Source organism: Leptodactylus fuscus, chromosome 2, assembly GCF_031893055.1.
Source record: "Leptodactylus fuscus isolate aLepFus1 chromosome 2, aLepFus1.hap2, whole genome shotgun sequence".
In the NCBI taxonomy this organism is placed as follows: domain Eukaryota; kingdom Metazoa; phylum Chordata; class Amphibia; order Anura; family Leptodactylidae; genus Leptodactylus; species Leptodactylus fuscus.
In genome coordinates this window covers 22,806,623-22,823,632 of record NC_134266.1, presented here as the reverse complement: position 1 = coordinate 22,823,632, position 17,010 = coordinate 22,806,623, and the positions used below count along the sequence as shown (strand labels likewise).

The 17,010-nt window shown below is 47.1% G+C and overlaps 2 protein-coding genes across 3 annotated transcripts in view; one reads left to right on the top strand and one right to left on the bottom strand.

Annotated features, from left to right (window-relative positions):
- Window positions 1-3,015: 3,015 nt before the first annotated feature.
- RPL11 (ribosomal protein L11) lies at window positions 3,016-8,813 on the top strand. Its single transcript, XM_075263045.1, has 6 exons — window positions 3,016-3,021; window positions 3,924-4,071; window positions 4,575-4,681; window positions 6,276-6,407; window positions 7,256-7,366; window positions 8,745-8,813. Exons 1-6 carry the CDS (start codon window positions 3,016-3,018, stop codon window positions 8,772-8,774), a joined length of 534 nt encoding a protein of 177 aa, XP_075119146.1. The 3' UTR covers window positions 8,775-8,813.
- A 2,925-nt stretch (window positions 8,814-11,738) lies between these two features.
- Window positions 11,739-17,010, bottom strand: part of LOC142193587 (interleukin-10 receptor subunit beta-like) — a 59,522-nt gene continuing 54,250 nt past the window's right edge. For both annotated transcript variants that reach the window (XM_075262569.1, XM_075262567.1), the window contains one exon: window positions 11,739-13,358. In XM_075262569.1, the coding sequence (XP_075118670.1) occupies window positions 13,236-13,358 (123 nt within the window). In that variant the 3' untranslated portion in view covers window positions 11,739-13,235. The remainder of the gene's footprint in view (window positions 13,359-17,010) is intronic.

Genomic DNA, 17,010 nt, shown 5'->3' with positions numbered 1-17,010 from the left:
GTCCATGTTGTCCATACTGGTATGGGGAACATGGATCACGGTCATCACCTACTCATGCAGGGCAGGCTCAGAGTATAATAATTGTTCATGTGTGACCACAATGGGACATAATACTGTGTACTGGGGCAAATGTGGGGTATGATAGTGTATGCAGAAATGCGGGAGGGGGGGTGGCGGCGGCGGTAGGGGTCAGTTGGTCGAGGTCTTCAGCGTCGGGAGGGAAGGCCCTGATAATACTCAGTGTCTTCCAGAAAATGATTACAAGCACAAACTCTTTGGTAATATCTTCATTTATTTTGCTTGCAATGAAAAAAACACAAAAGAGAATGAAAAAAAAAAGTCAAATCATTGATCATTTTACACAAAACTCCAAAAATGGTCTGGACAAAAGTATTGGCCCCCTCAGCCTAATACTTGGTAGCACAACCTTTAGACACAATAACTGCGCACAACCGCTTCCGGTAACCAGCAATGAGTTTCTTACAAGGCTCTGCTGGAATCTTAGACCATTCTTCTTTGGTTCCTGCTCCAGGTCCCCCCTGAGATGTGAAGGGGGCCTTCTCCAAACTGCCACCAAGAGATCTCTCCCCCTCCCCCACAGGTGTTCTATGGGATTCAGGTCTGGATTCATTGCTGCCACTTTACAAGTCTCCAGTGCTTTCTCTCACCACCATTTTCTAGTGCTGACCTGAAGTGTGTTTTGGGTCATTGTCCTGCTGGAAGACCCCTGACCTCTGAGGGAGACCCAGCTTTCTCACACTGGGCCCTACATTATGCTGCACAATGTGTTGGTCGTCTTCAGACTTCATAATTCCATGCACACGGTCAAGCAGTCCAGTGCCAGAGGCAGCAAAGCAACCCCAAAACATCAGGGACCCTCCACCATGTCTGACTGTAGGGACCGTGTTCTTTTCTTTGAAGGCCTCTTTTTTTCCTGTAAACTCTATGTTGATGCCTTTTCCTACTTTTGTCTCCTCTGACCAGAGAACTTTCTTCCAGAACGGTTTTGGCTTTCTCAGGTAAGTTTTGGCAAACTCCAGCCTGGCTTTTTTATGTCTCTGGGTAAGAAGTGGGGTCTTCCTGGGTCTCCTACCATACAGTCCCTTCTCATTCAGACGCTGACGCTGGATAGTACGGGGTGACACTGTTGTACCCTCGGACTACAGGGCAGCTTGAACTTGTTTGGATGTTAGTCGAGGTTCTTTATCCACCATCCGCACAATCTTGTGTTGAAATCTCTCGTCCATGTTTCTTTTCCGTCCACATCTAGGGAGGTTAGCCACAGTGCCATGGGCTTTACACTTCTTGATGACACTGCGCACGGTAGACACAGGAACATTCAGGTCTTTGGAGATGGACTTGTAGCCTTGAGATTGCTCATGCTTCCTCACAATTTTGCTTCTCAAGTTCTCAGACAGTTCTTTGGTCTTCTTTCTTTTCTCCATGCTCAATGTGGTGCACACAAGGACACAGGTTGAGTCAACTTTAATCCATTTCAATTGGCTGCAAGTGTGATTTAGTTATTGCCACCACCTGTTAGGTGCCTCAGGTAAGTAACAGGTGCTGTTAAAGAGGACCTTTCACCATTTTTCACACAGGCAGTTCTATATACTGCCGGAAAGCTGACAGTGCGCTGAGTTCAGCACACTGTCGGCTTTCCCAATGTGTGCCCGGTGTGAAGAGCTTACGGCCCGGTACCGTAGCTCTTCTATGGTCAGAAGGGTGTTTCTGACAGCCAGAGACGTCCTTCTGCCTCGCGGCGCCAAAAGCGCTGTACTGTGGAGCGTGGAGGAACGCCCCCCTCCCTCCCTGATAATACTCGTCTATGGACGAGTACTGCGAGCAGACGGAGGGGGCGTTCCTCCCGGCTCTCCCAGCACAGCGCGATTGGCGCTGCGAGGCAGAAGGACGTCTCTGGCTAACAGAAACGCCCTTCTGACCATAGAAGAGCTATGGTACCGGGCACACATCGGGAAAGCCGACAGTGCACTGAACTCAGCACACTGTCAGCTTTCCGGCAGTATATAGAACTGCCTGTGTGAAAAATGGTGAAACGTCCTCTTTAATTACACAAATTAGAGAAGCATCACATGATTTTTCAAACAGTGCCAATACTTTTGTCCACCCCCTTTTATGTTTCGTGTGGAGTTATATCCAATTTGGCTTTCTGACAATTCTTTTTGTGGTTTTCCATTGAAGACAAATTAAATGAAGATAATAATACCAAAGAATTTGTGATTGCAATCATTTTCTGGAAGAATGAGTATTATCTGACAGAATTGCAGGGGTGCCAATACTTTTGGCCAACACTGTATGATTAAGGGCTTAATAATCCCGAAACGCGTCAGTTGCATTTTTTAACTACTATCCTCACTACGTCTTTTCTATTTTTTAACCATAATCATGGAATAAAAGTTACACTCTATTGAAGCTGGGACGTGATACGTATCCTTCCTATCCCTCACTGCATTTCGGGGACCGTTTATCGCTTTGATCACTTTTGCTTCAAATCTTTATCAAAGGCGAAACTGAAAAAATTAGACACTTTTGATTTTTTATTTCCCATTACGGCGTTCACCATATGGGAAAAATATCTTTATAGATTTGTAGAGTTTTCAGACTCAGGCTGTGTGTGAACAAGAGGGGGTAATGGGGGTGCAGGGTTTGTGTAAGAGGGGGTAATGGGGGTGCAGGGTGTAAGAGGGTGATGTGGGGGTGCAGGGTGTGTGAGCAATAGGGTGACCCTGAGGTGTTAGCTGCACCCCATTCCCCCCCTCTTGCTCGCACACATTCACTCTCCCTTCCCCGCAGCTTCCTCTTCCTGTATAACTCCGCCCCGCCCCGTCCTGTACGATCCTGACTAGCCCCGCCCACACCAGTCTGATCACATGGTCCTGACGTCAGTTGATATGAGACGCAGCGTTTAGCGCACGTCCCGGTGACGTCAGCTCCGCTTACTTCCCGCACTATATAAGGCAGAAGCTGAAATCTCGCGATCTTTTCCAATCTTCCAACATGGCGGTGAGTTGTCGCTGTGCAGGCGGCTCCTTTCCTTTTCTAATCCTTCGCCATCCTGTGGTTGTGTCTGTGGGCCGAGTGCCGGCTCCCGGGTGCGGGCTGTACCGTGTCTGAGGGCGGAGTTGCCGCCGTTATTTCTCCCTGGATGTGCTCGGTGCTCTGTATGATCGGGCTCTTGGCCTGCCTGGTCCCTGTATGGAGGGCGCCGGTGGTTTTCTTGTGTGTTACCTGCATGCTTGTGTGTGGTGGGATCGGCTGACTCTTGTGTGTGACCGGTTGTGTCGGTGCTGTTATGTGTCAGTGTGTGGGGCTCCTTGTATTGGTGTCATGGCCGGTGTGTTCAGCCATCATGGCCCCTGTTTGTGTGCTGTGTATGGTCTGTGAGAGGTGACCAGGCGCTCCTACTACTAAGGCCTGGCTCACATCTCTCTGTTTCCATATTGTGGGGGGGGGGGGGGGTCTTCTTGAGGACCCCCAGGACGGATATGTAATCTACACATAAGTGATCGGGGAAACCCATAGACTATAATGGGGTCCGTGTGGTTTCCACACTAAAAATGTGCAGAGGATTGCACTGCTTGCAGGACATCTGCCTAAAATCTCCAAACTCCTCTGTTCCTCCCCGTCAGGCTATGGTCGCCTTAGTGTTGATCCTTCCGGGACACCGTCCTCACTCCACTTATGAGAGGTTCTGCTTGCCGATTTCAGGTGGAACCCCGGCTGCCCCATAATAGTCTATGGGGTCTGCAGATAACTCGGGTTTTTGGGCCAATAAGCCGTCCTGACAAACTGAACCCCAACCACTATGACCCTGGGGTCAGCCTGCACTAGGGGGTCACCCCTTACACTCCGTGCTCACTTTTACATTCTTGTTCCTCTTAACTTTGTTTCTCGTTTTTCTACAGGACAAGTCTGAGAAGGAGAACCCAATGCGTGAGCTGAGGATCCGCAAGCTGTGCCTCAATATCTGCGTTGGGGAGAGCGGAGACAGACTGACCCGGGCAGCCAAAGTGCTGGAACAGCTCACCGGGCAGACCCCTGTCTTCTCTAAGGGTTAGTAGGGTTTTTTAACTCTTTAATTGCTTATGTTGCACTACAGACTGGTCATCTCTGCGATCTTGTACTTGCCGTATCTTCTGCCCATTCGGGTATTTGTTTACAAGCAGGTGCAAATAGACTTTTATTCCGTTGGTTCCTTTACTCACCTATTGCTTAGCTGGGTTAATGGGGTGGTTCAGGAATTTTTGGCATCTCGGATCAGCTGGTTGGGACCACTTCCCTATACACAGGGGAGCTACAAGCCTCAATGGGAGCAGAGCTGCAGCTCCTTTGCCCAACCACTATACAGGGCACGGCGCCGGCTGCTTCTGCCCCATGCAGTGGTAAGTATTGACCAGCACTGATCAGATATTGGGTAATAAAAATTCCTGGACCCCCCAATAAGCTCTGCCCTTGTACCATTAAGTGTCTGAGCTCCTGGGTGTTACTTGTGGCTCATATTCTGCTTGTGTACAACGTCAGTGTATTCTTATCTGACTTTTTTTTCCCCTCCTTAGCTCGTTACACCGTCAGATCCTTTGGCATCAGGAGAAATGAAAAGATTGCAGTTCACTGTACAGTTCGTGGCGCCAAGGCAGAAGAAATCCTTGAGAAAGGCCTTAAGGTACAAGCATTAGGGGAATAAGGGAGACGGAGAACGCCAAGTGTCATCACGTGTTTCCTCTGGGTGCTCGGGTTTATTGTACTTGTATAGCGCCATCATAGTCTGCAGCGCTTTACAGGGGGATTAAGGAGAATTTCTGCTACTCCAAGCTGTGACTAGGATAGGGGTTCATTCGCTCCTTAGAGGGGGTCTATCCCTTGGACCGCCCCGGAGTGCTGAGCTGCAACAAGAGAGGTTGCAATACTGACCCCGGTATGCCAAAAAGCTTTCAGTAATGCATTTCTTGCTTCTGGGCCATAAAGCATTGTTGGGCTAGTCACTGACTGTTTTGGCCGGTGCAAAGATTTCTCATTGGTAAAAAGTAACAGTATAATGAAAATGTTCAGTGTGACAAATGGCAGCTTGTGATTTATTCAGGAGGTGCTTGGAGGGCTTTTGTGGGCTAAAGAAATTGAACTATCCTAAATAAGTCACTAATAGGAGGTCATATGGGCAACCGCCATCAGTCAGCTGATATGGAGGATGAAGCGGAGACCAGACAATGCTTTGTACATCTTCTGTTAACGTGATCTGATCTGTAATAATTGATCTTGCTAGTAACCAGAACAGAGCTCCCAGCAGCTGAGCCTCAGAAGTAAGCAGAATGGCTGATCAGTGGGTGTGCAGGTTGTTGGACTTTCACGGATCTGCTATTGAGGATCTAGTTTAAGGATGGGTCCTCAATACTTTTAGCTTGTCCTACAGTACCTGGATTGACACTATGTAGTCAGCCACGGACATGAATACCAAATCTGTAGTTTGGTATTAAGGCTTTGAAGCAGGATGTTTGTGATCCGACCGGCTGATCATGAGCCCACTTTAATGGAAAAGAAGACTAACACAAATGAGTAAAAGCAGTTTCAGTTTTAGTCTGTCAGCATAAATGGATGGATTTCTTCCCCATTTTTAACACTATTTTTTCCCTATGTAAAAGGGTAGAAAAGGGATTTGGGATTATTGCTTTCCATCAGTGGGCTTCACTATCTGCTGCTCAGCACTGGCCCTCTAACTATACTGTGCGTGTCTGAAGATGGGGACGCGGTGTCATCAGACATGCACAGTTAGATCTGTGTGACGTGGTGGCAGAGCTGCCCAATAATGGAAAGCAATGCCCCTAAAGCCCTTTATCTGCTCGTTGTCATAGGATACAAGAATGGCGCAGCGGTCCTTATAGAAATAATCATTGGAAACAGTCCTACAAAGTACAAGCACTTCTGTGCAACTCTTGGGACTTGGGTTGTGCAGGACTAGAGAACATGGCTGTTCCTCAGGTAGTGATCTCACATCTGTTGGTCACATGACAATGTTACAGCTTGTTCACCTTCATTTTAATTGGGTTGAGCTGTAGGATTTTTGTGTGACCAATGGCTATGAGGTCACTTCTGGTAAATCCTGAATCTAATCCTGCGCAAAGCCTTTAATATTTCTGTTACCGGTGCATGTATGATCAGTGACATGTGCAGTATTACATGTAGTATCACCATTGGCATGGAAGACCAGGTATATCTGCTCCTTCTTGTGGGTAATGTCAACTCTGATTTAACTTTCCTCCTAGGTCAGAGAATATGAATTGAGGAAGAATAACTTCTCAGACACCGGAAACTTTGGTTTTGGTATCCAGGAACACATCGATCTGGGAATCAAATACGATCCAAGCATTGGCATCTATGGGCTCGATTTCTATGTGGTATGTATGTTATATTGATTATGGTGGTAGCCATATTGGAGAGTGTCCATTACAGCTAATGCTGACTTGTCACAAACGCTTCAAGTTGGTGTTTCTTAAGATTGCTTTGGCATATGGATATCTCTAAGGAAGACGCTGTTGCCAGTCGGTGAGAAGCTCAAGCTCTGACTGCGACTATATATTACATGGACGCAACTTATACAGCACTTATGGTTGCGTGTAACCTTCTATGACCACTGTTTTGCTGAGGTTTTCAACTGCAAAGCCACAAAAGGGTTCTTGGCATCAATATATTTTTTATATGTAGATTGTGAGCACCATATAGGCTCATTATATTTTTGTAGAATGGAGGAAATTCATGCAAACACGGGGAGAACATACAAAGTCCTTGCAGATGTTGTTCCTGGTGGGATTTGAACCCAGGACTTCAGCGCTGCAATTCTAACCACTGAGCCCCCTTGTTGCCCCAATGCATATTCTTATAAAACCGAGCTATGTAACTATCAGACCCTTCACACTGGCTTAACTTATGAAGACTCCTGTTTAGGGAACAGCTTGTTCACACTTAAATATTGCTTTCTAGAAGATCCCAAGCGTCTAGCTCAGGGGTGGGCTATCATAGGGCACTCCAGCTGTTATAAAACTACAACTCCCAGCATGCATACTTGCTCTGCTGTTCTTGCAACTCCCATGGAAGTGAATGGAGCATGCTGGGAGTTGTAGTCTCACAGCAGCTGGTGTGACGAAGGTTGCAGACCCCTGTTCTAGCTGATGGCCTAATGTGACTTGCTCTTGGAACACATTGAGCTAGCTTCGTGACAGGTTTTTAACCAATTTGACTTCCGCAGGTTCTTGGTCGCCCTGGGTTCAGTATTGCTGACAAAAAGCGCAAGACCGGAACCATTGGTGCAAAGCACAGAATTGGTAAAGAGGAAGCCATGCGCTGGTTCCAACAGAAGGTGAGCTGGAGTGTATTTAAGGGTTTGGGTCTGAGTAGGTAATGCAGAATTGATGGGTCAGACGATCGGTGACATTGGGATGGGACAGGTCTCATGTTCTGTTCCAAAATTACAGAACTCTCAAATGTAGCTTGTACAGAGCTAGACTAAAACCTGTAACGAAGGACATAAAGGTCTGAAAGTGAAGTGTCCATGGATAGGTTTTTGCAAATGGCGTTTAAGTGAATCCTATTGCAGATATTTCTGAAACAAACCTGCCACATGTGAAAATTCTTTAAAGCTGCTGTGGTTTAGGTTATAGGTTAGAGAAGCAACCAAGTGATTCTTCTGCACATGGAGCACATATACATGAGCTACACTTGTGATGAGCTGTAACCGAAGTTTTAGAGACCTTTCATGTCCTCTGGTACCTGTGGTTTTATGTACCGCTAGAAAGCAGACAATGTGCTGAACTCAGTGCACTGTCTGCTTTCCCATTATGTGCCCGCTGGGCTGGAGAGATCGTTGCTGTTAGTTTCGGCACTGATCTCTTCCCACCATCAGAGGGGCCTTCCTGACAATCTGGTGGGGCTATTATACTATTGAACTGGCACCTTTTATTAATTGTCCCCTTCCAAATGTGTTGAGCTGTTGGAGTTCCTCACAGTATGCATAAAGCTTTCCGACTTGCCTGGCAGTGCTCGATGCTGCCTGTAATGGGTTATGGCATTGGGCACTGGGTGTAACAAGCTTCAGTTTGGCACAAAGTATTAGAGTTTGGACAAACTATGGGGGGGAGGGGGCAGGTGTAACAATGTTTGTGTTAGACGGGTGCTGGGACAGTCAAGTTGGTGGCCTCAGTGTTTGCTGAAGACGGACTGATGACATCACTGGTCCCTCTTGGTAACCGTTGAAGCCACTTACGGCATCTCACTGGTCACATGGGGCACAGCATGAATGGTCAGCTCACGTGGCTGCTGGACAACAGTGCTGGGGGGGCAGGTGACTTGTTACCCCTATCCTGAGACTCCAGGGTCATTGCTGATTCCTGTGATTGGGCCTCAGTGATGACAGGAGCATCGTGACCCCCTATCATTACCCCTGTCCATGTCATGGCCATTTTAGTTTACAAATTTCTTCAGTTTCATTAAAAACCAAGTAATTTGGAATTCTCGGGTCGGATCAGTTTGCTATGAACAGCTTTGCCAATCTCTAGCCTTTAATCCAGGTTGTGTATTCCAGCGATGAGGCTTCATTGATCCTTTGCTTCTGAATTAGTAAATCTGTGCACACGTCGGCTTGCCATGAGATGTTACTTTGTGCCCCATGTAATAAACCCTGTGAATTAATATGGAGACTTGGAGTAAATTTTAGTAACCGGTTTATCTTTCTTTTTCAGTATGATGGAATCATCCTCCCTGGAAAATGAGCTGCGTCCGTTTCTATAAAATAAAATTTTCTGCTGAAACGCCCTCGTGCTTTCTCTTTATTTGCAATGTGGCGAGGTTGGAACATTTGCAGCAAACCACAAAGCAACTGCTGGCTTTCTGTTAGTCTGCCAACCACAACACCCACAGTGAGATCACATAAGGAATGGTGATCTGAAAGCTAAATCTATGGTTGTGTGGATCACGGCTGAGCTGCTTGGTGGATCTTGGAGACTGTAGGTTCTTGCCTGGTTTTGGTCAAATCATGATATGGGTTATACCACTAAACTAGGTCTAATACATCAGAGTAGTCTTATACTGTCGTACAAAGAACAGCCTGCAGAGGAAACCTTGTGGCCTTCTGGGTTTTTCAAGAAGTACATATATGGGAAACAATAGGCCTCATTTGTATGGTAAAAAAAATTGCCATTAACTTATTATGGGTACATGAATGGTGGCAGAGTAGTCAGTGTAATGGCCAGCTGGTTACTTAAGAGGATACAGTAGGGTACTGGAAGGACATAGGGGCCATGTATGGTGAACCCAAATCTGACATGTCACCTAGTATAGGGTGGAGGAAAACTGCGCCTGGAAAAACCTGCGCGGCTCCCATTGATTTCAATGGGAGCCGTCTTTTTGGTCAGGGTTTTGAGGTGGATACGGCCTCAAAATCCTGACCAAAAAACTCTGAACTTAGCCTAATACTGGTTATGTTGCAATTAAAAATAAAAAACCCTTGTACTTGCTTGGATTTGAGTGTCATTGGACTCTCGCTCCTGGCACCTGCTTTGTCAGTACACACCAGCCTCAGTGCACCTGCTTAGTGAGCCAGGGAACACCTTTCTAACTTCAGGAATGAACTGCTCTGGCCCCAGGGGGACCTATAAAAGCTGGGTTTTTTTAGTTTTTTATTTTTATAATTTGCAATAGGTTTAGTTGGGACATTAAGCCGCTGGTCTGTAACGACTGAAGTGTGGTTTAATGCTCCAAATGTCTGTGACCGGTAAATAAACTATCTGTCTTATACGGGTGCTTAAAAGTGATCCAGTGCAGGTAGTTCACTTTGTCCGCTCCCTCTATGGTTCTACTAGAGCAGGGGTAGGGAACGTACGGCTCTCCAGCTGTTGCAAAACTACAACTCCTAGCATGCATACTGGCTCTGCTGTTCTGGGAACTCCCATGGAAATGAATGGAGCATGCTGGGAGTTGTAGTTTCACAGCAGCTGGAGAGCCGAAGGTTCCCTACCCCTGCACTAGAGTCTCCCTCCCTTTGAAAGGATCTGTCGGGCTGGTACTTCCACGAGGGGTCCCATATCCTCCGTGTACCAGCTTCTTGTCTCAGATGACTGGTTCTCCTATTCGGCATTGCTATATGGCAAAATGGGAGGAGGGGTTGGGCACCCCCATCTCCCAGGGACAGTGGCAGATTATCTGGTCTCGTGCTCAGAAATCGTCCCAGTGTATTACCTTTAGGGAAATGCAATATAAGCTTTTGATGTACTGGTATCACACCCCGGCTCTCCTCCATACTCTTAACCCTGCGCTCTCCTCACGGTGTTGGCGTTGCAACGCTGCAGTGGGTACATTTCACATTTTCTGGTCTTGTCCTGGGTTTCTGGGGGGAGGTGAAAGCTCTGACGGACGCCCTCTTCATACAGAGGTCCCTTTAGATCCCCTTATATATCTATTGAACCTTCCTCCTAGGCACCTGAGTAGCGAGACTTCCAGAGTGTTTCTTCATTTTTTGTACAGCCGCAAAAAACCCTTATTGTAAAACACTGGAGGAGTGTCAACTCACCCTCACGCGCTGAACTTCTGAGCCGAATTAAGGAACCTTGTGTTTCTCACTGCTAGCCTCAACAATACACTGGACGCCTTCAACACTGCTTGGTTTCCTTGGGATGCTCACTGTGTGCTGCGTGGCCTCCCGTAGCCGTCCCGTGTCGTCTCTGTATGTCTGTTGTTACCCCCCTCTGTTGCTGAGCTTCACGCCTGTTTTGACTTTGAGACCTGGCAATATCGCCTTTCCCTCCTAATCTTGATTGTTTCCTTATTGTATTGTTACTTATATTTGAAAAATTTCAATAAAAATTAGTTGAAAAAAGAAAAAGGGATCCAGTGCTGTACTAAGGCACCTGGTGTACAAAGAGCATAGCTTTTTGTCTGTCCACCAGATAAGTGACATGTTACTGGACACACATGCTCATGTTCTATGTAGTGATCCTCTGATCAATGTAGAGCAATTCATAGAAATAACTTTCCTTACAGCAGCGATTCCAACTAGGCTGCTGAGAGATCAGAGGCGCAGAGAGGAAGTAGGGTGCTCCAGAGGAAAGCAAATAAGTGCATCGGGAGCAGAGAGCAAGTAGGGTGCTCCAGAGGAAAGTGCATCAGAGGAGCAGAGCGGAAATCGGTGCTCCAGAGGAAAGCACAAAGTGCATCAGAGGAACAGAGAGAAAATCGGTGCTCCAGAGGAAAGCACATAAGTGCATAGGGAGCAGAGAGGAAGTAGGGTGCTCCAGAGGAAAGCACAAAGTGCATCAGAGGAGCAGAGCGGAAATCGGTGCTCCAGAGGAAAGCATATAACCTCAATTTAAGGTTGTCTATCTACAACGGGGGAGGGGATTTTTTTTTTTTTTTACTGTAATACTGTTTCATTAGGTTTGCATATTATTTATTGCATACATCAGTGGTAGGTTGCTATTGCAACAGGAGATCTCCAATGCCTCTCTTCTATTCTGTAAAACATTGTTCAGAGGCATAAGGAAGAGGAGATAAAATGGACAAACAGAACTCTGTCTCAGGACTCTCGAGCATATTGGGGATGTGTAAATGACTGCATTTGTTTTAGAGACAGAAAATTTACAGATTTTTTTTTTCATTATGTTTTATTGGATTTATCCAAAATAATTACAAACTGTAAATAAATTAAAAAGACAATTAAGTTACCAAAAAAGTAAAACCACATATTATAGTTGTTGTACAGGACTAGAAAAACATGTATATACAGCGCCACCCATGGCCACAGGTTGCATATGGTATTGCAGTTCAGCCCTATTTACTTCACTAGAACTTAGTAACAATACCATACGCAGCCTATGAACAAGTACAGCACTGGTAAGTAAGCAGCCAGGTATTTCTAATCATGTACAATCCCTTTAAGATATGTATATGCATATATAAGGTAATACAGTATAGTCATCATGACACTTCAGAGCTTTGCGTTTATAGATAACATGGAGGCCTATGGAATGTCTAAGGCAGTGGTCTTCAGCCGATGCAAAATGACAACTCCCTGACGGTCATGCTGGGACTTGTAGTACTGCAACCGCTGGAGAACCGTATATGTGCAAATATGCATAGGCTTTATAGATATTGCAGGGGACCTGCTGAGATGACATCGCCTATAGCCCTAAATCCTAAAATAGCGTTCTGCTAATATACTTACCTATAGGATTTCGCTTTTTTCATGCCACCCTTCGGTGTCACATGACTGTCAGTTATTTCAGTGTCATCCATAGTGACATCACAGATGCCACCAAAGAATATAAAAATGTTTTTTTTGTTTTTTTTTTAAGCTGGGGTTGGAATGCCCCTTTAATGATCAGCATTGTAAGATAAATATTTATCCAGGGCAAATAAGTTAATAGCAAAATGGCGGAGATACCAGCTCCAGGACGGGTGTTCTTTATCTAATGTCTTCCTCCATCATGTACTGAACTTTTCCTTAAAGGGGTTGTGTCACCATGACATGTCTGGCATAAAGAGAATCCAGCTCTGCGATCAGCCAGGTATACATTTTTTCCATGCGGTGACCTCTAGAGGTGCCACATGGTATGACATGATGGCCAATAAGGTAAATGACCATCCATATAATACATGGACAGTCTAGATCTAGAGTGGGATCCATTGATATACAGAAGCTGGATCCTCCCACCCCTCCTATGAGGTCCATATTCCCTAATAAGTCATATGGGCTGTGGTTGTCTTAAAGGGGTTGTATCATCGCCTATCCAAAGGATCTGATTGGAGGGAGTCAAGCTGCTGGGGCTCTCACCAAAAATGTTAGTGGGGGTCACTCATTGTTCCCTCCAACCTCATTTTCATGAATCTAGGAGGTCTCAGAGTTTGGGCCCCCATTGATTAGGTATTTGTGGGGGGGGGGGAGGACACAAGATGTAAACAGCAGAGGGTTATATAAAACATGATAATGCCCATATTGGTTAGCATGTCCCCTCTAGGGGTAACATATAGAACGTCCTTCACAAATATATTCTCAAGTCCATAGACTTAACTAAAGTCCAAATAATTAGCCCACAACAGGGTATGGATATGTCCTCCGCCGGTGCTGGATTGTACCAGCCTAGGGGTAGTTCACCCGCCTCTGTCCTATCCATTACAGGAGGAGGCTCAATATCAGAAATCACACATAGAAAATGACGGAAGTCTATAGAGAATAAGTGTCAGGCCGCGTCCTGCTCCTCTGACTCTATGGAGATACTTGTCAGCTGCTCACAGGATTCTCCAAACTCCTCGGTAGGCTGGGGGTGCAGGAAAGGAGTGCTGTAGAAGGGACGGCTCAGGTACTGCAGGGGAAACACACCGTAATATAGGTCAAATATACTATATCACACAATATCTATCTATCTATCTTCTATCTATCTATCTATCTTCTATCTATCTATCTATCTATCTCCTATCTATCAAATCAAAAAAAGCTTTATTGGCACGTCCGAATAGATATTTGGCATTGCCAAAGCTAGTAGAGTGGGGGGGGGGGGGGGAGTTGGACTCGGGTGGGTGAGTGGTGTGGGTGGTTTGGGGTATAACAGTCCATGGAGTCTCATCTTCCTCTTCGTTGGTGACTGCTATATGGGGAGGTGGGGTGGGGCGGGTGTTTTGGGATAAATATAACAGTCCGTGGAGTCTCATCGTCCTCTTGTTTGGTGACAGCTGGACACGTATTGGGCAGCGATCTCCACAGTGGTCTCTTCTTCTCCCAGTAGGATGTAGAGTTTCCTCTTCTCGTTTGCAGATATGAAGTCTGGGATGTGGGCAGAGAGAGTCTTTGGTAGTAGACGGCCCTCACAGCTGAGTATTTGGTGCAGTGTAGCAGGAAGTGGGTCTCGTCTTCTAGGGCCCCCTGGTCACAGTGCTGGCACAGTCTGTTCTCCCGTGGCTTGTACGTCTGCCTGTGTCGCCCCGTCTCTATCTCTAGGTTGTGGGCGCTCAGTCTGTACCGGCTCAGGGTCTGTCTGTGCTTGGGGTGGCGTATTCTCTCCAGGTAGGTGGCCATGGTGTAGTCCCTTTGTAGGGATTGGTACACGGTGAGTTTCTTGGAGTTATTTATTTCGTTTCTCCATTCTTCAATGTACCGCTCTCTGTTTGCCTCTGTGGTCGCCTTTATTTCGGCCTTGGTTATCATCTGTTGGTGTTTTTGGTTTGGTGGTTGGCTGCTGTTTGGTTGGTGAGTGTCTGGTTTGCTCAGGTGGTTTAGCCATGCTTGGTGGTGGTAGGAGTCAGGCTTGCTCCCCTGGATGTGTGCCTGGAAAGCTAGCGCCCTCTTCTGTATGGTGAGCCATAGGGGGAGTCTGCCTAGCTCTGCCCTGCAGGCCATGTTGGTGGTGTTGCGATGGACATGGAGCAGGTATTTGCAGAACTCTAGGTGGAAGGTCTCTGTTGGGCTGGAATCCCACTTTGACTGGTCTGGGTAGGTGGCTGGGCCCCAAACCTCGCTGCCATAGAGAAGGATCGGGGAGATGACTGCGTCAAATATCTTCAGCCAGACCCTCACCGGTGGTTTGAGGTGGTACAGTTGTCTTCTGATGGCGTAGAAGGTTCTGCAGGCTTTTGCTTTCAGGGTTTCTATTGCTGCTTTGAAGCTTCCTGATTGGCTGAGCTCCAGCCCCAGGTAGGTGTAGCTGTTGGTTTTCTCCAGTGTGGAGCCGTTCAGTGTGAATTGTGGGGTGGTGGAGGCTTTATTGTGGCCCTTCTTCTGGAATATCATGACTTTGGTCTTCTTCTGGTTGATGGGTAGGGCCCATGTGGTGCTGAATTTTTCCAGAACTGACAGGCTTTCTTGGAGGTCTTTCTCGGTGGGGGACAGAAGTAGGAGGTCATCGGCGTATAGCAGGAACTTCACCTCTCGATTGTTCAGGGTGAGGCCTGGAGTTGGTGAGGCCTCCAGGGCTGTAGCCAGTTCATTGATATAGATGTTGAAGAGCGTTGGGCTCAGGCTACAGCCTTGTCTGACCCCTCGGGCCTGTTGGAAGTATGCTGTCCTTTTCCCATTCACCTTCACACTGCACTGGTTTCCGGTGTAGGAGCTCTTGATGACGTCGTACGTTCTTCCTCCTATTCCACTCTCTAAGAGTTTCAGGAGTAGGCCTGGGTGCCATACTGAATCAAACGCCTTCTTAAAGTCTACGAAGCAGGCGAATATCTTGCCTCTTCTGGTGTTGTGGACGTGCGTCTTGATGAGGCTGTGCAGGGTGTAGATATGGTCTGTGGTGCGGTGGTTTGGCATGAACCCTGCTTGGCTCTTGCTGAGGACCCCGTGTTGTGTGAGGAAGGTGAGGATTCTGTTATTGATGATGCTGTTGAACAGTTTCCCCAGCGTGCTGCTGACGCAGATCCCTCTGTAGTTGTTGGGGTCATATTGGTCCCCATTCTTGTAGATGGGGGTTATGAGCCCTTTGTTCCAGTCTTCGGGGAAGTGTCCAGCATTGAGCACGAGGGTGAATAGCTTTGCCAGTGCCGCGTGTATTGCTGGAGGGCTGTATTTGATCATCTCTGGTAGGATGCCATCAGGGCCACTGGCCTTTTTGCCTTTCAGCAGGACAATTCTTTCTTGTATATCTTTTATGGTGATTGGTGAGTCCAGAGGGTTCTGGAAGTCTTTGATGGCTTTCTCCATGTCCCTCAGTTTGGTGATTATCTGTTGCTGTTCTGGAGTTAGTTCTTCTTCTGGGATGTTTTTGTAGAGACCTCTGAAGTAGTTGAGCCAGATATTGCCATTTTGGATGTGGAGAGAGTTTTTCTTGGGCTTTGTGCCCATGTGGTGCCAGGTCTCCCAGAATGAGCTGTCCTGGAGGGAGTCCTCTAGTTGCTGTATTTTGTGGGAGAGGTCCCTCTGTTTCTTCTCTCTGAGGGTGCCCTTGTATTGCTTGCATAATATGTTGTAGGCTTCCCTCGACTCTCTGTTGTTGGGGTCTCTGTGTTTCTGGTTGGAGGCTGCCCTTAGAGAACGGCGTAGAGCCTTGCAGTCGCTGTCAAACCATTTGTGAGACTGTTTGGTAGTCGGTCTCTTGGGCTTTGTCTGTTTCAGGCCTGCTAGTTCTGCCGTGGTGTACAGGATGTTACTGAAGTCCTTCACTGCTCGGGTGACCCCTTGTTGGTCTGGCTGGTAGGAACTCATATAGAAGTTTGTGAGCAGTTCCTTGATTTCGGGTCGGTTAGCCGCATTGGTGTATTCGGTGGCCCGGTGACTGGCCCATTTAAAGAATGGTGGCAGGTTGTAGAGACCAATCTGGTGGGGCTGCTGAGTGAGTGGCTTGTCAGTGGATCTCATGTACAGCAGGATCTGGTTGTGGTCTGACAGGTGTGTCTCAGGGGTGACTATGAGAGCATCTATGTCTGCTGGGTCTGCGTCTGTGATGACATAGTCCACCACGCTGTTGCCCACATGGGAGTTTAGTGTGAAGCGTCCCTGAGAGTCCCCTCTGGTACGCCCGTTCATTATGTACAGTCCCAGACTCCGGCACAGGTTCAGCAGCTGTCTCCCGCTCTTGTTGATGACTATGTCATAGCTATTTCTTCTTCTCTGTGCAGACTCCAGGTGGTGGACCTCGCCTACCAGGATGTGCAGGTTTCCATCAGAGGACAGGTAGTCTATCTCTGTTCCAGTCCTGGCGTTTAGGTCGCCGCAGATCAGCACTCTGCCTTGGGACTGGAACTGAGCAGATTCCCTTTGTAGGACCTCATAGATGTCTGGGTTGTGGTAGGTGGACTCAGATGGGGGGATGTATACTGCACAGAGATAGATGTCGTGTTGGCCGTTGAGGATGGAGTTGCTTATTTTTATCCACATGTGGTTGTCACCGCGTTTGATGGCTTTCACATGTTCTTTAAGCTCCTCCTTGAACCATATTGGTATGCCTCCTGAGTGGCGGCCTAGTTTGGTAGTCTTGCTTTTCCGGGCAACGACAGAGAATTCCTTGTAGCCCATGGGTGTTAGGG

Coding starts and splice junctions, on each gene's coding strand:
- RPL11 (XM_075263045.1), top strand. Junction 4,682..6,275: donor TCCTTGAGAAAGGCCTTAAG/GTACAAGCATTA, acceptor CTTTCCTCCTAG/GTCAGAGAATATGAATTGAG. Junction 7,367..8,744: donor TGCGCTGGTTCCAACAGAAG/GTGAGCTGGAGT, acceptor TTTCTTTTTCAG/TATGATGGAATCATCCTCCC.